The sequence below is a fragment of the Mercenaria mercenaria genome, chromosome 7 (genome assembly GCF_021730395.1).
Source record: "Mercenaria mercenaria strain notata chromosome 7, MADL_Memer_1, whole genome shotgun sequence".
In the NCBI taxonomy this organism is placed as follows: Eukaryota; Metazoa; Mollusca; class Bivalvia; order Venerida; family Veneridae; genus Mercenaria; species Mercenaria mercenaria.
The window spans coordinates 46,175,989-46,198,213 of NC_069367.1; the positions used below are offsets into that span (position 1 = coordinate 46,175,989).

Below are 22,225 nucleotides of genomic sequence, written 5' to 3' on the forward strand. Positions count from 1 at the left end.
TGTAACACAATATTTTTATTTAATTAACAATAATAGCGTATCACAGATGAAATTTTAACACATCAAAATACTCTAGTGTGTTTTCACACACAAGCAGAATTATAAAACATTTCAAATAAAAAAAGATACAGCACAATTTCAAGGTCAATGCCTAAAATGGGGCTTCTGCTCTGCTCATTTATATGGACATAGCATTACCATGACAAACAAACTTTAACCCTTACCATGCTGGACACAATTGTTTTTGCCTTTGCGACCAGTGCAGATCATAATCAGCCTGCACATCCATGCAGTCTGATCATGATCTGCACTGTTCGCCATTTAGTCAGTATCTTTTTGGTATGCACCCCTTTTAACTGTTAATGGTACTGAAAGATGGACAAGTGCATTATAGAAATTTAGCAGGGTAAGGGTTAAATAACATAAAAATATAAGCCACTAGAATGGCTATATATGTTGGCTATGTTCCAAAACACATCTGTTTGGGAAAAACCTTAATGGTCAATGGCATAGCATCTATGAACCAAAACTTCAAAGTGGCTTTCTTAAATAATAGATAAATTATTTGGCTACAAAAGACCTTTCTTACACATAAGGACACTTGAATTACTAAATTTAATGCTTAAGATAGAAAACACAGTGAAATCAAACCAGTCAATAGAGTTGTTTTCTCTCATAACTTAATTCATTGTGTTCATAATGCTAAGTCCTGTTTTTTTCTTTGGTGTGATTACAGATGGCTTATAAATGTAATTGTTTCATCTATGAGCAATTAAAAAATTACAGAACAAATATAGAGAAGGCTACAGCTGCATCACTGGCAAATATTTACTGAACATTTTATAGTCTCCTAACAGTGGGGACTTAAGTTTTGCATCCACTCTGTCAGTCTGTCTATCAGTCTCTTAAAGTAAGATCCTGTGATACTTTTAAAAGTACACAGTGTTTTTTTTATGGGTTCCATTCATGGACAGATGGCGATATTGAAAAATATGCACATCTTTTTGTTTTACTGCTCTGGCAACAAATGCAGTTGATATGGTAACAAATAGTAACAAAATTAGGACAAAAAAGTAGCATAATAGTATCTTAAAATAACTTTAAAATAACAATATATTATTAGACTTGGTAAATGTATATAGGTAGAATGCAATATAGAGAATGCACACATTTTTTTTCATTTTGGTACTAAGACAACAACTGTGGTCCCTATATCAAAACATAGAGCAAAGGTATGAGAAAAAGTGGAAACTTACAAACTATTTTTTTCATGAAACTTGGTACATAGACAAGGGACATAATGGAAAACATGCATTCTTCATTTGTCTATCTGTTCTTTCATTTTTAACTCTGTCAATCAGTCACAAATGGTGGATTATTCATAACTTACTACTTTTATGGAAAAAAAAATACTGCTAACATGAAGATTAAACTTGTTATCAGACTGTTCTTACATTTCATGAGATTTTGGTCTTACAAAAATAGCTCAATGACATAATACAGTACATGATTTCAGTAATTATCTAGAGGTATGTACACAATTTCTAATATTTTCAATGATAGCTTTGGATGGAAATCCAGCCAATATTAATTTTTTTCCCAATTTTCCCTGAGAGTACTTGTTGTTTATCTAAACACTAGAGTTTTCTATATTCAGTGACAGGCAATCAAACAGACAAATTATTTTCCAAATTTTCAGGAACTGTGTATATGGTATCAGCTGTTTATCCTGAAGCTTGACTGCTGTTCCTTGTATGGAAAATACACAATATAGTCTCCATTTTCATGAAGAAATATGCACTGAATTGGCAGTTTATACTCAAATATTTCATGTTAAGTCCATTAAATCCAAATTCAATGTGTGGTATTTTGAGGTTACCCTGCAGTCTGTTTTCCATACAAAATATCTGACAATGTGTCTTTACTGCATCTGAAGTCTTTAAGGCACTTTGGTGAACAAGCTCTGAACATAAATGGTAGATTCTTGATGCCAAACAGTTCAGTTACAGGTCGTATTATCCTCAGTCCAGGGCCAAACAATGGTCCACCACAGCAGTCACAAACAGAACGCCTGAAGCATAACAAAAACATTCCATGACAAAAAGTAGTGAGATTAGGTTTGGAAATAAGGTGTTTATCTTTGTCAGGTATAAATATACTACCGACGGTAATATGAAATAAGGTGCTGCATTACTTTCCACATAAAAGCTCCTTTCATTTTTTTCCATGGAAAAGGGCCCTTTTGGTAATTTCCACTGTGTAAAGGAACCAAGTTAATACTTTATAATTGTAATAATTAATTTGTTTGCAGTGAAGGATAATTGAATAATTATCAATAAATGTTACACTGATTTAGAATGTTTTATTAGTAAATTATTTCTTATGTTTTAAAAAAAAAAAATTTACATTTTTGATTTACTAATGGACAAAATTAATCTTAAAGCAATCACTGTTCTGAGTGTGATAAGTATATAACTATGTCAATAAAACTGTTTAACAGTGGTGTTTGAAGTTAACTGCATGTTTGCAAATAATTTTCCTTCATAAAAATCCCAAACATTTCTGCCTCACTAAATATACCACTGGTGCAGTATAGTTGGAAAGAAATATTTTCAATACCACTGCAAATGCTTACATAAGCATTGTGATAACATATAATTTCACTGGCACCATACTTTATGATTTCAACTAAAATGGCTATTTCCTAGGGTCAGAGCATAAACAAGTTAAAAGGAAATTTCAGGTGTCAAGGTGATTTAATTAATGGATTGACGCAAGTGCAAAATCCACAAAAAGTTTCCACCATGAATATCAATTACTTTATAGCATTTAAATTGACTTACGATACAATCATCCTCTGGATGGTTTCTGACAATTTGCCATGAGATTTTCCAGCCTCAGATTTCATTATGCAAAGTAAAACTAGATCAACCAGTCTCTGTTGAATACAAAAACATGTTTTCATCAAACATTTTAGCAACATGTTACAGTTCATTTAGTATTTAGGAAAGACCCTTGATTACATACTTAATGCATGTTTTAAGCGGAATGGTGGTCAAGTGCTTAACACGATGGCTGCTCAACCCAGAGTTCGTGAGTAAGAGTCCCGCTGGGGTTAAGAGCACACCTTCTCATTATCTTCAAAACATACTTGTAAGTAATTTAAATAAGCTTCAAGTTTTCATCACAATCATGTTAATTAAGTATGTAAAAAGTAAATGTAATACTAGTACACTATCGTATTAAAGACTCAAGCTTTTAAACAACAATAACATCAATAACTACAACAGCTTCTATAAAACTTTTTTCTTGAAGAATGCACTAAAAATGTTACCTGTGGTTCATTATGTGTATTTTCATGCCAGAACAGGGGATGCATAAAGTTATTTTTTACATTCAATCTATCAAGATCTAAACGCAGGGCACCAGATGGCATTGCAGGTAGCTGGTTCCCTTCAACATTTAACTCTCTCAGTGACCTGAAAAAATGAGTGAGATATTGTCAGAATTACTGCTGTAAATATGTTAAAAGGAATTTCAAAACTCTATTACACTTTACTCTCTACATCAATTCCCTCATCAGAAGTAAAAGATAATTCCATTCAAACTGTGCAGAGACCCCTTAAAGGATGTACATTTCCAAAAATATTTAAGCAAGTCATTTACATGTATAAAACACTAACTGAAAAGCCTGAATGTTGGATTTAACAAATTAGATCAGTTCTAATTGTTTAACTTACTCCAGTTGGCAGATTTCATTCTGTATAAAGCTGATTCTGTTGTATGAAATGTCCAGGTAGTCCAGATTTACCAGTGAAAACAACCTAAAATATTAAATATCCAGGTTCCTTTGGCAGTGAAAATAACCTAGAAAATTAAATATCCAGAACTGGCAATGAAAACCACCTAGAAAAATTAATGTTCAAATTTGGCAGCAAAAATAACTGAGAAGATTAAATGTCCAGATTAGGCGATGAAAGCATCTAAAAAAATTAACATTCCTACAAAGTCAAATGTAACAGAAAATGGCATGATGATTATATCAGGCAGTGATTAAAATATCTCATCACCACCATTATTAAGCTTTTATTGAATAAGTTTTGACTAGTTTGAACTGAACTGAATGAAAAACAAAGTCCAATGGTTTCTTTACCCAAAATGTACCCTATGCTGGCCTATTGGAAACAACCAGTCTTGTATTCTAGTATGCTGTGACCGTGACAAGTGACCTAATTACCCCTAAAACTTTAGAAATCATCTACTGATTGTAGATAATCATGTTATGAGGTTTGATGGTCATTTGATTCCACTGATCAAAACTATTTTTAGTTTCATGTCACTGTGACCTTGACTTAAACTCACTGATCCAAAGTATAATAAGGGTCATCTTCTGAACACAGGCGATTAAATTTGAGTCATAGGCCATAGCATTCTCTAGATCCCTAAGTGATCAAAAACTATTATCAGTCTTGATGTCACTGTGACCTTAACCTTTAATTCACTGTCCCCAAAACATATAGCGCCATCTTGTCACCACATGCAACCATCCTATAAAGTTTGATGTCCATACATGGAAGCTTTCTTCAGTAATTAATCTGACAACTTTTCAAGTCTCAAGGTCACAGGCCTTCACCTTTGACCTACCAGTACTTACTTCCAAAATAATCAGGGTCGACTACTCGCCACAGGCAATCACCCTATGAAGTTTAATTACTGTAGGACAAAAGTTTCTCTAGTTTTAGATTGGAAACCTAATTTTCTATCAAAGATTGATTGAGAGAGGGGCTGGACATGAGCAAAACTATATGTAACTTTCCTTCAAAGGGGTGTGGGTGGTCTGGTTTGGCATATATAGGTCAGTTGTTAATACAAGTAGCCAAACTACAGCATTTCAGCAAATATTTCATATATATACATGTATATATTACCTTATCGGCAGTGACTGAATCATACAGAATGAGACTACAAGAGTTCTTAGTTTCTTCAATCTGTGTATATCAGCTGGTAGATCATGGAGAGGGTTGTTCCTCAACTTCAGAATCTCTAATTGGCTTATCTCTAATACTGCTGTAGGGAATGTCTACAAATAAATCATGAATAAACAATAAAACAAGAGCTGTCTCCATAGGATGACATATGCCCCCGATGGCACTTTGAATGAGTAGTTATGGCCGATGTTAGAGTTTAGGACCTTTGACCTATGGAGCTGGGTCTTGCACGCGACACGTCGTCTTACTGTGTCACACATTCATGCGTAGTTATTTTAAAATCCATGCACGAATGACAAAGATATGGACCGGACACGCCCATCAATGCACTATCATGAAAAATGACCTTTAACGTCTAAGTGTGACCTTGACCTTTGAGCTACGGTCCTGGGTCTTGCGCGCGACACGTCATCTTACTGTGGTACACATTCATGCCAAGTTATTTGAAAATCAATCCATGGTTGACAAAGATATGGACCGGACACGCCCATCAATGCACTATCCTTTAAAGTCTAAGTGTGACCTTGACCTTTGAGCTACGGACCTGGGTCTTGCGCGCGACACGTCATCTTACTGTGGTACACATTCATGCCAAGTTATTTGAAAATCTATCCATCGATGACAAAGATATGGACCGGACACGCCCATCAATGCACTATCCTTTAATGTCTAAGTGTGACCTTGACCTTTGAGCTACGGACCTGGGTCTTGCGCGCGACACGTCGTCTTACTGTGGTACACATTCGTGCCAAGTTATTTGAAAATCCATCCATCGATTACAAAGATATGGACCGGACACGCCCATCAATGCACTATCCTTTAATGTCCAAGTGTGACCTTGACCTTTGAGCTACGGACCTGGGTCTTGCGCGCGACACGTTGTCTTACTGTGGTACACATTCATGCCAAGTTATTTGAAAATCCATCCATCGATGACAAAGATATTGACCGGACACGAAAATTGCGGACAGACTGACAGACTGACAGACTGACAGACGGTTCAAAAACTATATGCCTCCCTTCGGGGGCATAAAAAACTTGTTAATGATGTGAATAATACGTGTTATCATTTAATTTTGTGAGTATGTCATTTTGTGGTTTTAACAAAACTGCTATTTCATGGGATCATGAATGTGCAGATTTTCAATTTTTAGAGACAAAATAAATGGGGATTCTGTGTTCATTGGGACTTAATTTCATGGACTGATGTAGTTACGAGATCCATTTGCATTGTACAGATAAAACACAAAAATGTTAAAAATAATACTCACAACAAAATCATTGAAGGACAGGTTAAGGTACACTAGTTTTCTTGTCAACGGTGAAATATCTGGCATCTCCGATATAAAGTGAGCCTGAAAATGATAAAGGAAAAGCTCATTATGAGTGTTGTTAACATATAAAAAATGTTCTCACAGGAAAACTTTCTTTCTTGCACTGAATTTTTCTTTTTTTTTCTTCAAAAAATACTGTGAATCATTTAATTTTGAGGGCATAAAATTTCGTGGTTTTGGTAGAAACGGCTATAACATGGTGATATGAATTCGCTGATGCCAGGGTTTTAACATAAAATGTAACTTTGTAAGTTTTATTCTTTCACTGGGATTAATTTTCATGGATTGAGTCAACCATGACATCTACAAAAAATTAGTCCCTCAAGAATATCAATGATTTCACAGCATATCAAAACTCATATCTATAATAGCAAACTTCATTTGTTTTACTACGTATATCTATTCAAAACATTGTTTTTCATAGTCAAGTACATGAAATTACCTTATGCTTAATATAAATGGTAATTCATATTTTTACTGTTTCTAAATCTCAGTTATTGGGCATTTTTCAGTCCTTCAGTACCAGGGCTGACATTCAGAATTGTTTGTTGAAGCTGATAAAGTCATCCCCGCCACTTGACTTGAGGTAAATCAGGTGCCCCTCAGTATATCACTGTAGGCATAGGTATGCACCTAGGTAGAACCAAGACATTCTGCAAGCCAGTTGGATGGCTTCCTTACACTATGGTTCGAACTCAGAGATAAGTGATTTCACCATAACATTTTGGCCACAATGGCCCTTATGAATTAGAATGCTGAAGTTACTTGAATTTCAATGAAAAAATCTAACAGGAGTTTTACCTTTAGACTTAGAGCTTTTCCACCTTGTATGAGGGAATCTAAGATGGCTATTTCGGATGGAGTTATCATCCCTTCTTCAGTGCTTGCTGTAAACAGGTTAAATAAATAGGAGTTTAAAAAAGTTTTAAACAAATATACATTATATCACATTGTCTTAAATTTTACTATACAGTACATTAATGAATCATGAATAAGTGGGCCTTGACATGATCAACTGTGGAATTTTGACGTCCAACTAATACCAAAAATAAGCTAAATTTAGTTAAATTGCCACTTCTTATTATTAATGTGCACGTCAAAATGATTTCTAATTAGACAGAATTAAGATCTAATTATAATTGACAATTCCTGGGCAATGTGTTAAAAAATTACAAAAATTAACAGAATTATGACATTGCCCCTAATCAAAAAATGTAGCTTTTGTTCCTATTTCTTGCCAAAACTGATACATCTGATTTTCTCTTGATTAATCAATGACCTAACATTTTTTGTACTGACTGATCGAAGAAGAAATTTTGACTGATTCCTAAGATCACTTTTATCATATTATTTATTAAGATTAATTTTCATATCATATGCTTTAAATAACTTCACAGTTTGCAACATTATTATATATATATAAATCTAAAAATATATATCAGTACTATTTTCCTAAATTGTACAATTTAGTCTGGAGACTAGTCTTAAAACTGAAGTACCTGATTAGTTGTTAAGAAGCACAATTTTGATTTTGGCCAATGGCAAAGCAACATACTGAGAATGGCCTCCACACCTACCTAAGTTAACAACTTTTGGACCACTTTCAATTTACAAAGACTGAGTGGATTTAAGAAAGGTAAGAAAGTTAATATAAGTTTTAAAAAACTAATCTCTTCATATTTTGTGAAATGGTTTACATGGGAGTGAAAGAATATATATTACTATCTACTATCTTACCTGTTTTAGGTAGTTAAAATGTTGTTTTTGTAATTTTTTTATTTTGAGAACTTTTGTTTTTACATAATATGAGCCGTGCCATGAGAAAACCAACATAGTGGGTATGCGACCAGCAAGGATCCAGACCAGCCTGCGCATCCGCGCAGTCTGGTCAGGATCCATGCTGTTCGCTAACGGTTTCTCTAATTGTAATAGGCTTTGAAAGCGAACAGCATGGATCCTGACCAGACTGCGCGGATGCGCAGGCTGGTCTGGATCCTTGCTGGTCGCATACCCACTATGTTGGTTTTCCCATGGCGCGGCTCATATGATTATACTTACTAAAAGGTGATCTACTTCTTCCAGATCCCTGGAAGAACTTTGATCTAGCAGAGTGAAACATTGCATCTGTAGCAGGCAGCTCCGTCTCCCTAGAATAAAAAAATTGTCCAACAATTAAAGTTTACACAATATTATCAGAAAGTATGCACTTCTTTAACCTAGTTATTTAAAACTTTTGTCTGTTTTGAATTATGGGACTCGTTTTGCAACAACAGAAAATTATAGAGATGGGTAGGAATATAAAAGTATTATTACAGGACTCCTTTAATCAATAGCCGGTCCATTGTTTGTGCTTTATGACTGGTCTAGATTCAACACATACTTCCTTGGATAAAAAAAGTAAAAAAAATAAAAATATAAATGAAAATTAATTTCTAATGTCAAGTAATAAGACACTTATTGAATGGCTTGCATTTCAATATCCAACCGATAAGCCAATAGTAAGTGCACATGTATAATACAACTGCTTTGACTGATCTGTTTTACCTGTTTCAGAAAGCTCTCTCTCACTGAGGAAGACTGTTTTAAGACTTAGAGTTGATAAATTTTCAGTAAAACTCATTCAGCATTCAAACAAAAATTATGTCAGAATCTAAGTAATTTGATATTTTATCTGACATTTAAATTTGACAGTGTACATGTACTGATAACTATCTTTATCACAAGTGATGTATTATTGTACAATTTAAAAGCCTTGTAATATGGAAGATTATCAAACATTTTTGACATTCACAGTGTTTTCGACTGTACCACCCTCGTACTCTTTTAAGGTATACAGCATAGAGCTATATAACTTTGTATAATATCATACTAAAGGTATGATAAAACAAACTTTTATATTGGTTTATCTTGCACACAATTATGATAGGTTATAACAAAGTTATGAGGCTTGTATCACTACTTCTATACTGAAATTTGAAAACTGCAGAAGAAGGGTCTTCAAAATTATTTTTTAAAAAGTTGATGGTACATAAAATATAATAATGACATGCACACATAAATGCAAGCAAACACATTATAACACAAATTGTTAGTAGGTAATAGGTAAGCACTTGCATTCTGATCAGTTTTAAGATCTTTTGTGGAATTACAAAAAACTGGTGTATACAAAAGTGGAAGTGAAAGTAAAACAGCTGTTTCCAATTTTTCATTATTTAAAAAAAGTGTTTTTAATAAATAAAGAGATGACAACAAAAGAGGCAATGAGGTTGTGCAATTATTAAAACTAATAACAAATTAATTGGAAACAACCCTTTATCATAAACCAAGTTTGTATCACTGTTGTTTTGGGGAGGAGGTTGTGGAGGGGAGAAAACTGCTTACTGGATATGTTCCTTGATTTTCTGCTTTTTACTTGGTTGTTTTACACTAGGTCTTCAAAACATAACAATATTCAATGTGAATACTTCTTTAATATTGCAACAGACACGTGATAAATGTTCCAAGTCACTAAATTTTGTAAAATGAAAATTATCATAAAAGTCTTTAAATATATTGCAAGTGAACTCATTGGTGTGCAATTTTTGTCTTAAGTATCTATCTTTCAATTATAAAATTTTGAAAGTGTAAACAAATGAGTAGTTGCATATCTTCATCTAAACACAAAAAAGGTTACCTGTGCCATAATGCCATTGCATTTAACCACTGTATGACCTGAGGTGATGATGTTTATCATCAAGTTTAATTTTGTCTTACTTAGTTCTCTACTTATACCAAACTGTGATTTGAACAATTCAAAGCCAAAAAAATTCCTTTAATATTCAGGATCATTGCTACTGTCACCTTCAGATGTCAAATTTTTGTAAGAATTCAAATAAGATTTTTTACACAAATTTGTAGTTTACTCACCGTCGTACTTGCTGCTGTTGACTGGAGACTTCCACAGTATCATCTTCTACAAGGATGATTTCTGTATGTGGAGCTGCCCCAACCTGCCATTTCAAAATAGCAACAAATTTTACAGAAATATTAACCACAGTCTATATGTGCAGCAAACTGAGGTAAAATGCTTCAGAAGTTGATTAAGACTGCTGTAATATCATTAAAATACAGTACCCTGTGTACGAAATGCAGCTGCTATGTCTAATCAAGGTTTCCTGTTCACTTTGGGACAACCATGTAAATGCTACATCCATTCAAATTAACTTAAAAGCTTATATACCTTTTATTTTCAACTCTCAAAAGTACATTTTTCATATATATTATCTTGTTCTTGTATGAAAACTACTTTGAGCAGCTATGCAAATAAATAAATACAAATTTGCATACTACCAAGTGTGAAATTCTGTAAATTGGCAAGAATTTTTACACACATTTGATAGTGATAAAAAACAAGAGCTGTCCGTAAGACAGCCAAGCTCGACTATTCGAAATATTGTCACAGAAGCAGGAAATTATTACCCAAAATGTTAAATATCAAAAGAGTTTTAAGTTCGAAAGGGGACATAATTTGACCAAAATACATATCAGAGTTATGGACTTGATGTTATCAACTAGTTTTAAACCCCGAAGAAACATGTTAAGTTTCAATCAATATCTGCATTAGTTTTGGGGATAGTAACTTGCATGTTAAACTTTAACCAGATTTTTAAGTCCAAAAGGGCAAATTTGCTCAAAATAACATGTTAACGAGTTATGGAACTATGACCAGTGGTTGGTAATAGACTTAAAAGAATAAATAAGTTCAAAGCTTATGCCTTTTGTAAATAAGCTGTAATGTACTTGCAAGCAACACCTTTAACCAGGATTTTCTAAGTCCAAGGGGCTTAATTTGGCCCAAAAATACATGTCAGAGTTATGGACTTTGGTGCTTATCAACTAGTTTATAACCCAACAACAATGTGAATATTCTAATTTAAACATGTAGTAGTTTGGAGCATAGTTACTGCATGTAAAACTTTAACCAAACTTTCTAAGTCCAAAAGGGAGTAAATTTGCCAAATACGTGTCAAGTTATGGACTTACCAGTGAGGAGTAATTGACCTAGAAAAAAAAAAATAATGTTCAAATCATATGCCTTACAGTAATAGCTGTATGTACTTGTACGCAAACTTTAACCAGATTTTCTAACGTCCAAAAGGGGGCATTAATTTGGCCAAAATACATGTCAGTTATGGGCTTGACCAGTGAGGTAGTAATGATCTAGAAAAAGAAAAAATAATTTCAAATTATATGCCCTTTATCATAGCTGTATGATACTTGCACGCAAAACTTTAACAGATTTTCAAAGTCCAAAAGGGGCATAATTTGGCCAAAATGAAGTCCAGAGTTATGGACTGGTGCTAACAAACGATTTTATAACCCGAAGACAATGTGAAGTCAATTCAAATCTGCATTAGTTTGGATAGTAACTTGCTGTAAATCTTAAACAAATTTTAAGTCCAAAGGGGCTAATTTGCTCAAATTACATGTCAAGTTATGGGACTTGACCCAGAGGTAGGTAATTGAACCTAAAAAAGAATAATATAGTTTATCAAAGCTATATAGCCTTTAAATGATAGCTGTATGTACTTGCATGCAAAAATAATACCAAGGTGATGCCGACCCGACGCCAGGTGAATCTAGAATAAATGCAGACTATTCTTCGAATAGTCGAGCTAAAAAAAATGCAAGAAAAACCAAAGGAATATATACTTTTAAGAGAAAATCTGGTTGTAAATCTGTGAACCCTATACAGAATACATATTCTATAAGAAGTCAAAACGAACCTCATGGCTCGGGGAATATTTGGGTAAAGGTCTGATGACTGATTTAACTTCTGTATTCATCAGACTTCTGACATGCTGTTTTATCATAGCTGCCATTTCAATAAGTAACTGTTTCTGTGGTATCCTTGGTTCTGCTGCAGGAATTTCTTGACCTAGGTAACAAATAAATAATATATAAAGTAAAATATAGGATAAATACTAACATTTTTTACTTTCTGGAGTTAAATGCTGAAGACAAAAAGCAGTATTTCTTTCTTTCTTGAGAAAGGTGTTGATGAGAAAATAGGGTTATTATAACAGTAGCTCGATCTGGGATGCTGTATTTGGCATGAGTGGATTTTTGCCAGATCTAGCTACTGTTATAATGACCCTTTTATTATATACCTCTTTGTTTGTTGTTTTGTTATTGAACGAAATCTTCAATGTTTATTGATATTAAAATGGCAATAAGTAAATTTTTTATGTGCGCTACTTATAGAACAGTGTCAGGTCATGCATATTATTGAAAGTAGTCTGGCAGCATACAATACAGAGGGTACAATATGGAATTTCTTTCTGCCTGTTCATATTTAATTGTGAAATAAAAGCAGATTTTTTTCACAAAATTTATATAAGTATATAATAAATAGGAATATTTCTTTCTCTCTGGATAAGATGCTAAGGAGAAGCAATATATCTTACTTTCTGGTGTGAGACGCTGAGGAGAAATAGCAATATATCTTACTTTCTGGTGTAAGATGCTAAGGAGAAATAGCAATATATCTTACTTTCTGGTGTAAGATGCTAAGGAGAAATAGCAATGTATCTTACTTTCTGGTGTAAGATGCTAAGGAGAAATAGCAATGTATCTTCCTTTCTGGTGCAAGATGCTAAGGAGAAATAGCAATGTATCTTCCTTTCTGGTGTAAGATGCTAAGGAGAAATAGCAATACATCTTACTTTCTGGTGTAAGATGCTAAGGAGAAATAGCAATGTATCTTCCTTTCTGGTGTAAGATGCTCAGGAGAAATAGCAATATATCTTACTTTCTAGTGTAAGATGCTCAGGAGAAATAGCAATAGATTTTCTATATCTTACCTTCTGGTGTAAGAGCCTAAGGAGAAATAGCAATAAATCTACAATCGTTAAAGATGCTAGAGTAAATAGCAATATATCTTACTTTCTGGTGTAAGTTGCTCAGAGAACATTCAATAATTTTTAATCTAATTCTGTGTAAGTGCTAATGGATAAAAGCAATATATCTTACTTTCTGGTGTCAGATGCTAAGGCGAAATAGCAATGTATTTACTTTCTGGTTCAGATGCTAAGGAAAAATAGCAATGTATCTTACTTTCTGGTGTAAGATGCTAAGAAGAAATAGCAATATATCTTACTTTCTGGTATAAGATGCTCAGGAGAAATAGCAATATATCTTACTTTCTGGTGTAAGATGCTAAGGAGAAATAGCAATATATCTTACTTTCTGGTGTAAGATGCTCAGGAGAAATAGCAATATATCTTACATGTACTTTCCGGTGTAAGATGCTGAGGAGTAATAGCAATTATATCTTACTTTCTGGTGTAAGATGCTGAGAGATATCGCAATATATCTTACATTCTGGTGTAAGATGCTAAGGAGAAGTAGCAATATATCTTACTTTCTGGTGTAAGATGCTCAGGACAAATGGCAACATTTTTCACTTTCAAAGGTAAGATGCCGAGGATGAATAGCAACATTTCTCACTTCCTGGGGTAAGATGCTGAGGACATAGTAATATTTCTCACTTTCTGTGATAAATTGCTGAGGACAAATAGCAATATTTCTTACTTTCTGGGGTAAGATCCTGAGGACAGATAGCATTATATCTTACTCTCTAGTGTTCAATGCTAAAAACAAATAGCATTATTTCTTACTTTCTGGGGTAAGATGCTGAGGAAAGATAGCATTATATCTTACTCCCTAGTGTAAAATGCTAAAAACAAATACCATTATTTCTTACTTTCTGGGGTTAGATGCTGAAGATGAATTTCATGTGAAGCTGGATGTAAAACTTCCTCCGCGATCATTTTGGTCAATTTTTTATAATTTTCCTTTGAGTACATAATGGATCTCACTTTCCTGAGTGGCATGTTACGAATATCAGCTACATTCACCATAAAGTTTTCTAAAGTAAATGCTGGTGGATTATAAAACCTGATATCATCAACAATGTCTATAGCATGTGTAATCTCTGGGTTTCTTCTTGGTGGGCGTGCAGGTAGACAATCGGGACCTCTTGGTTTGTAAGGTTTCACCAATGATTTGCCATCAACATATGTACCAAGACTTGTCTGGTCCCGAAATAAAGGATCCAAAACAAATTTCTTTTCATCTCTGCTTATATATGAAATGTGACTAAGAGGAGATGGATATGTGAATGTTCGAAATACAGATTTGCGTTGATATGATTCTGATGGTGGTGGAGATACCTGAAATAGAAAAACAGAACAAGCAGGTTGTTAGCCACGCATATTTACCCAGTATACACAGTAAATCTTAACTAATTTTGCAATTTTAATCGAACTGACAAATTTCTATACAGTTAAAAAAAATTTTTTCTGAAACATGTCAATGTTCAAGTCATCCAAAAATGTTAACACTTATTTCCAGTAACAATTCAGAAGAAATTCAGTATTTCAGTATTTATATTTATGATGTTTCTTTCAAATTACTTTAACCATTATCATTTTTCAATATTTTGTTGTTGTTAGGTTTAACTTCAAACCGACCGATTATAGGTCATATGGCCATTTTCCAGTTTTTGATACTGAAGGGAGACCTAAGGTGCCCATTTGTAATTAGTTCAGGCATGGGTGGGCACATAGTAGAACCACCAACCACCAACTTCCTGTAAACAAGCTGGATGGATTTCTCATAGGAAAAAATTCAACACCCCAAGCAATGTCTCGAACCCACAGTGGTGAAGGAAAAGTGATTCAAAGTCAGCAAACTTAACCACTTGACCACGGAGGCCCTTTTGTATATTTGAAATGGAACACAAAGCTTTCAATGTAACTGACAGTCATCTATTATGAATACATGTTTTCAGTGAAGTCAGTAACCATAGTTACCAAGCTAGGAACTACACTAGGTGTTGGTGAATGTCGGATGGTTGGATCTCTAGATCTGTAAACAGCATCATCTTCCAAGAAGTCTACAGACTCGTAATATTCAGTCAGTTTTGAAGCAGCACCAGGAGCACTGGGTGTAGGTGTAGTAGGTAGAGGTGGTAAAGGCTTTGGCGCCCGAGGTTTCCTCAGAAGCTGTTTACCCATGATTTCTTCAAGTGTCACCTCTAATCTTTTAAATAATCAACCTGAAAATAAAAGTTTAAAGTATTTCATAAAGAATGTAAAGTCAGGTGCTAAAACACTTAAAGTATGTGATATTAGGTGATTTATTGTATTAAAGTATGCAAGACAATTTCTTAACATTGAAGCAGTAAATGTCAAGAACAACTGTACAAGAGACCAGTCTAAAAGTTTGAATCAATTCATTGCATTCGTAAATTCTATTTTTCAGCAAGCTGCTTTTCATAAGCTCAGGTCATCAACAATATACACAAAAACAAGAGCTGTCACAGGATACAGCGTGCTCGACTATTTTGATGCTGGATAGTGAAACTGGGCACATCTGAGAAAACTGGAGCTGTCACTGGAGTGTTTATTAACTCCAATGGTGGGTGAAGATATTGCACAATAGACTAAGGGGGCATAATTAATTAAATATTGGTGCAAGAGCTATGCATCTTGTATCATATGATGTGGGTGATGATGTGGAACAACTACTTCAAGTCTGAATCAAATGCGTTGTATAATAACTGAGATATAGTGAAAATGCATCAAAATTAACTTTTAATTTTAAGTAAAAGGGGGCATAATTCATGAAAAATTGGTGCCAGAGTTATGCACCTTGTGATAAATGGTGTGGGTAATGATGTTGAACAACTATTTTAAGTTTGAATCAAATCCTTTCAGTAATAACAGAGATAAAGTGAAAGTGCATCAAAACTTTAACCTGAAATTCTTAGTAAAAAGGGGGAATAATTCATGAAAAATTGGTGCCAGAGTTATGCACCTTGTGCCAAATGGTGTGGGTGATGATGCTGAACAACTATTTTAAGTTTGAATCAAATCCATTCAGTAATAACAGTGATAGAGTGAAAGTGCATCAAAACTTTTACCTGAAATTCTAAGTAAAAAGGGGGAATAATTCATGAAAAATTGGTGCCAGAGTTATGCACCTTGTGTCATATGGCGTGGGTGATGATGTTGAACAACGATTTCAAGTTTGAATCAAATCCATTCAGTAATAACTGAGATAGAGTGAAAGTGCATCAAAACTTTAACCTGAAATTCTAAGTAAAAAGGGGGAATAATTCATAAAAAATCTGTGCCAGAGTTATGCATCTCGTGTCATATGATGTGGGTGATGATGTTAAACAAGTATTTTAAGTTTGAATCAAATCCATTCAGTAATAACAGAGATAGAATGAAAGTGCATCAAAACTAAGCGAAAAGGGGAGATAAATCATGAAATATTGGTGCCAGAGTTATGGCCCTTATGTTAGATGATGTGGGTGATGATAAGGAATAACCATTTCAAGTTTGAATCAAATCCATCTAGTAATTACAGAGATAAGTTGAAAAAAGAGAAAGTGTAAAAAAACTTTAACCAATGTGGGGACGCGGAAAGATGCCGACGCCGGGTCGAGTAGGATAGCTCTACTTATACTTCGTATAGTCCAGCTAACAAGGAATCAGTAAAACGATCCCTGATGCACGTGCTAGTTATTTAGTGAAGTTTCAATGTAATGCCATTAATACTTCTCAAATAATGCTCCGGACAAGCCTTATTTTGTGTAATAAAGGGAGATAATTCAAAAACTAGGTAAGGTAGAGTTATGAATCTTTGACACTGCACTTTGTCTCAATGGCCTCTATGATTATGTGAAGTTCCATTAATACTTTTCAAGTTTAATACTCTGGACAAAAGTGTGATGGACCGACGGACAGCCAAAGCGGCAACTATATGTTCGCCCTTCGGGGAGCATAAAAATACACATTTGGGAGAAATAGATGTACAGGAAGAATAGAATATAAGGATCTTACATGCCTGCCTGTGTAAGACAGAGTTTTCCCTACCCAAGAGACAATGTGGCATGAAAAATCAAGCATTGGCATGGTTTTTTATCCAATATGTTCTGAGGGTTAGGAAAACAGCAGTCGTTCACAGGCTGACATGTAAGATAATTTTTCTTGCCAGTATCAAAATTGTTCAAAATAGATTGCCATAACAAATAGATTTAGCATTTACTGGTATCATTTATGACGCTATAATAGCTAGTGCTAGTACTAGATGAAGTCACATAAGTGCACGCTATTTTAGACAAGGCTTTTCTCTAGGGAAAACGGATATTGATAGAACAATGCAATGCTTATATTATACACCTTCATCTCCTATTGAACACATCTTCCCCATATTTACAAAACAATTAGATTTTTTTAAAAAAAATATGTCATTACATGAGGGTAGATATAAAAGTAATGTCACTGTGTCCATTGCACGCTTATTCATCGTTACACATGTATCACTACAGCAATTATATCAAGATTATAACACACTGACTCAATTCTGATAACATGTAAATATCATTGCAAAAGTTGCAGTTCATTCATAAACAGAAAAAATGTGTGTGTGTTCGGTTTTAACCATAAACAGAAAAAACAAAACAAACAAAGACATGTGGTGACACAGAACACCAGGTAATCTTTAACTTGTACTGTATAAAGCAACAATACACTTGAAGCCCTCTTCCCCGAGTGGATTCAGTACTGACCCCATAGTTGGGTGGAAGACACTTTAAAATAGGCTTAAGAGAATCTCAGAAATTTCTAGCGCTTGAACTAAGATTTGAACCCAGGACAGCCTGATGGTCTGGATTGCTAGTCAAGAGTGTTTACCACTAGACCACTGGATCACCATTTGATTGGGGAATCTGGGTTTGAATAACACTACCAACCATGTTGACATGACTGCAGCAATTAAAGTATTTCTGAGCTAACCTAAGAGCAACATGCAATGACTAAAGTGGTCATAAGCAGGGCTTTGGAATAAATTGATAGACAGATCTTTTAGTGACTTGTTCACACTTTTTATGAGAAATGAATTTTTTGTCTAAAAAATCAAGAAAATATGGGTGCTATGAAATTGACTAGTGGTACAAATTTATCATCATATGAATTTTGCAAGATATCCTAAAAAGATGCCATAATAAGTGTGCGGTAGGGAGTAAACCTTTGAAATCACGGAAAAAATCAACAATTCTTCTTGCTTTTTTACCAATATCTAACACTTATTTTCTCTCACCTTAATATGCATCCTATGCCAAATTTGGTGGAAATGAACATGTTGAAAAGTTCAACCCAACTGTGAGCGAGTAGCTTTAACTAGTACAGTGTACATCATGGGTAATCCAAATCAATTTTCTGAAAATATCGAGAGCTGTTGGAGGACAGTGATGCTTGAACATTCAATAGCCTTGTCACTAAAGACACATGAAAGAATACATAAGTCAAATGGGGCATATGACCCACACTGGGCTTAAAAAAGTTTGAGCCACTTCTGCATGGCGCGTGTTGGGGTGCGGGAGCCTGAGGGGTTCCGTATTTGTTTGAACATTTTTGTTTTTCCTATTTTGTAGAATTACAGGTAGTAAATGGTGATATTGTAGCTATATCTAGTCTTTTTTAATAAAAGTATGTTTACCTTCAATGTGTGATTAAATTGTAATTCGAGGTATTTTTTTCACTCTAGCCCAATCAGTGCCCAAGCAAAGAAAACCCCTGTTATTTATGAATACTAACTACATTTCATATTCTAAAACTGACTCACAGGTGGTAGACACATTAATCAAAATAATATTTTACTTAACATGCTGTAGTGATACCAGTAGTAGGTTTATAGACCACTTCCAACAGCCAAGCTGTTGGGTTAACCTTTTAGCGACATGGTTAGAGTGTCCGCCTATGGATCACGAGGTGCAGGATTCAAGCCCCAGATAGGGATCTTGGTATTTTCTCTCCCAGGGTTTAATTTAATGGTGTCGGATGTGTTTGATGGACTCATGCAGTGGGAATGGAGTGTCATTCCGGAGAGCTCGTGAGCTTTAAAAACTAGAAATGTGTCCATGGGACACAGATGCCCCCACTACATGACAAAGGACACAGATCAATTTTGGGAAAACAAGATGTTGCTATTTAAAAAAAAATGCAAAAAATAACCATTTTTTCCTAGGTCAGGGGCCATAACTCCTACAATACTAAATGAATCCGGACGCGAAATCCCAGGTGCACAACTGCACATGCTGACCAACATTCCTGTAAACTTTGGTGACTCTAGGTCAAATACTTTTGGAGCTACGCGCGACACAACATTAAAATGACCAATTTTTAACTAAGTCAGGGGCCATAACTCCTACACGACTGAATGAATCCAGACGCGAAACCCCAGGTGCACAACTGCACATGCTGACCAACATTCCTGTAAACTTTGGTGACTCTAGGTCAAATACTTTTGGAGCTATGCGCGACACAACATCAAAATGACCAATTTTTAACTAAGTCAGGGGCCATAACTCCTACACGACTGAAAGAATCTGGACGCGAAACCCAGGTGCAAATCTGCACATGCCGACCAACATTCCTGTAAACTTTGGTGACTCTAGGTCAAATACTTTTGGAGCTACGCGCGACACAACATTAAAATGACCAATTTTTAACTAAGTCAAGAGGCCATAACTCCTACAAGACTGAATGAATCTGGACGCCAAACCCCAGGTGCACAATTACACATGATGACCAACATTCCTGTAAAGTTTTGTGACTCTATGTCAAATACTTTTTGAGCTAGGCGCGACACAACACTAAAACATACTTTTTTGCATTGGGATTACCTCCTTTTACTGGAGGTAGATTTATAGGGAAAAAAAGCGCTGTACCACATGAATAAACATCACAAAAAGTAAACATGGAGGGAGACAATTCAAAACCAGAATTTGTCTTCGGTATCACCTTTAAAGATTTAAGTAAAAAGAAAAAACCTGGTAGGTAGGTCTAATACCGTCTATTTTGTCACAATTTGTGTTGAAAAAACTAAATTTTCCATATGAGGGTGTCTCGGCTTCTGGGGGGCAACCCTATGATAGTCGAACTAATCTGACACATAGTTTGTTTTATAATGTGACAGGTCAAACTGTAACGATGGCTGCAAATGTCAGAAATTAAAAAGCATGCAGCCACTCAGCGACAGTAAGCTTGTCTATCCCTATGAAGGCCAACTGCCCCTTCGGCCCCGATCACACTCATGGCCTTTGTAGAGCCTTGACAGTTATGCCATCCTCGCCGCCGTTAAAATAAACCCTGGGATAGAAAATACCAAGGTCCCTTTTTGAGCTTGAACCCCGAACCTCGTGATCCGTAGGCGTTAACCCAACAGCAAGGCTGTTCGGGCATGCCGCTGTTGGAAGTGGTCTATAACCCTACTATCACTTCAAAAGATAAGAGCAAGAATAACGAGAAATGTGCATACGTGATATTTTATCATTCCGTTTTGATCAATGTCGGCCATTTGTAAACTGTCACCATAACAAATCAATCTGAATCGACAGACGAATGTTTCGCTATGGAAAATAGAGGGCATATCTTGATCAATCGTTCAGACGATCTGAGTCTTGTCGGACTGGTTTTCAACATTTTCTTCAGCAACATGTTTTCTACGATAATGCGAAGGATCTCTTGTTTTAAAAATATACCTTTTGTGGATTTTTCAACTTCTGCACGTTTCAGTCGGACGTACAATGAACCATTATCGGGCCATGAAATGCCACGAGCTGGTGGCATTGCTTCGATGATGAGACTACCAATTCAAAATGACAGCGAAGGTAACTGATAACAGCAGGTGCCCGTACACAAAAACCCAGTCTATTCATTAAGGTGTAATTGCGCTAAATGTAAATTTTTGAGTACTAGGTTAGGAACCACTAAAATTGTCGTTTTCATTTGCTTATATTTAAAATTACTTAGACAGTTAATGGCAAAAATGTGAGCGATTGCGTATCGCTTAATTGTTAGTGTTTTTCAAAATTCATTGTTGATTTATGCTAATGTTTTCAAAACTCGTTGCTTTATGCTGTGCATCTGAACACAACTGTTGAGTACCCATACAAAAACTTTTACTGTTTTTTAAAGTACCAGGTTTCCACAATGCTTTGAAAATAAACAAACAAACATAACCTATTGCTTTCAGAAACGTTTAACGTCAATCTAATATGGATATTTTATAACATCTTGTGAAAGACATGATAAAAATGTTTTGTTAAAAAAACTTAAAGAAAACGTTTCTACGTACAGCAGTTCCTTTTTACACAGATATTTTTTGCCCAGGCCTAATATGCAGATATGTTTTGATTCAACAGAAGAAAGTATTTTTCCATAGTACAGTGCTTTAGGGAATATAGCAGATTTTAGGGTATAGAGGATATATAAGTGAATAAGGAAGAACTTACCATTTTTATCTCCACTACTCGGAGAATAGGGGGTCTATTCTACTCTATTTTAACCAAACTTGTACACAACTTGTATCACCACAAGATCTTGGTTCCTTTCTTGAACTGGCCAATTTTAATCATGGGTTCCAGAGTTATGGCCCCTTAAAGGTTCAAAATTTGCTATTTTGGCTTTTGCAGTCATATAAAGACTTCATTTATGGTTTGATTTGATACAAACTTCCAAAATATCTTCAACAACAATAAATCTTGGATTCCATGACAAATCTGTCAGATCCAGGCGTAGGTTCCAGAGTTATTTTATATCTGATAACCTCCCCTGATTGTAATTAAAATGGATTTATATCAGTAAGTGCTTATAGGACTTATTTGAAATTTCATTATTGTCATTAGTTAGACTGAGACAATCAGGGTTGACAACTATGGACTGATTTATTTCAAATTACCTCCCTTTATTTCAAATCAAAATGGGTATATCTCCGTAACTAATGAAGATACTGACCTGAAATTTCATTTATGTCAACAGATGGACTTGGACAATCAGTGAAGATACA

The 22,225-nt window shown here is 34.9% G+C and overlaps 2 protein-coding genes across 4 annotated transcripts in view; one reads left to right on the forward strand and one right to left on the reverse strand.

The window, feature by feature from the left end:
• Positions 1-21,052, reverse strand: LOC128558586 (leucine-rich repeat-containing protein 63-like). 3 transcript variants are annotated; one of them, XM_053548335.1, is made up of 14 exons: positions 20,696-20,721; positions 18,476-18,594; positions 15,178-15,422; positions 14,067-14,535; positions 12,088-12,239; positions 10,229-10,311; positions 8,381-8,469; positions 7,124-7,209; positions 6,260-6,343; positions 4,929-5,080; positions 3,741-3,824; positions 3,335-3,479; positions 2,844-2,938; positions 1-2,071 (listed from the first exon to the last, which is right to left on the reverse strand). In XM_053548335.1, exons 3-14 carry the CDS (start codon positions 15,379-15,381, stop codon positions 1,876-1,878), a joined length of 1,839 nt encoding a protein of 612 aa, XP_053404310.1. In that variant the 5' UTR covers positions 15,382-15,422; positions 18,476-18,594; positions 20,696-20,721; the 3' UTR covers positions 1-1,875. The 3 variants fall into 3 exon arrangements, with proteins under 3 accessions (XP_053404310.1, XP_053404312.1, XP_053404311.1); XM_053548337.1 differs by lacking the exons at positions 18,476-18,594; positions 20,696-20,721 and adding an exon at positions 20,919-21,052; XM_053548336.1 differs by lacking the exon at positions 18,476-18,594 and having other exon boundaries at positions 20,696-20,796.
• The window catches only part of LOC128558587 (guanidinobutyrase-like), an 18,571-nt gene continuing 17,119 nt past the window's right edge, over positions 20,774-22,225 (forward strand). Inside the window, exon 1 of the mRNA XM_053548339.1 lies at positions 20,774-21,047. Coding sequence (XP_053404314.1) covers positions 20,789-21,047 — 259 coding nt within the window. The 5' untranslated portion in view covers positions 20,774-20,788. The remainder of the gene's footprint in view (positions 21,048-22,225) is intronic.

What these genes read in the sequence shown, in the direction of transcription:
- LOC128558586 (XM_053548337.1), bottom strand. Translation starts at nt 15,381, where the DNA reads ATGGGTAAACAGCTTCTGAGGAAACCTCGGGCGCCAAAGCCTTTACCA. An exon ending in GAAAAGCTCTAAGTCTAAAG is followed by an intron (nt 6,344 to 7,123) that starts GTAAAACTCCTG and finishes TATCATTTTCAG; the next exon opens with GCTCACTTTATATCGGAGAT. An exon ending in TGTCCTTCAATGATTTTGTT is followed by an intron (nt 5,081 to 6,259) that starts GTGAGTATTATT and finishes ATTTATTTGTAG; the next exon opens with ACATTCCCTACAGCAGTATT.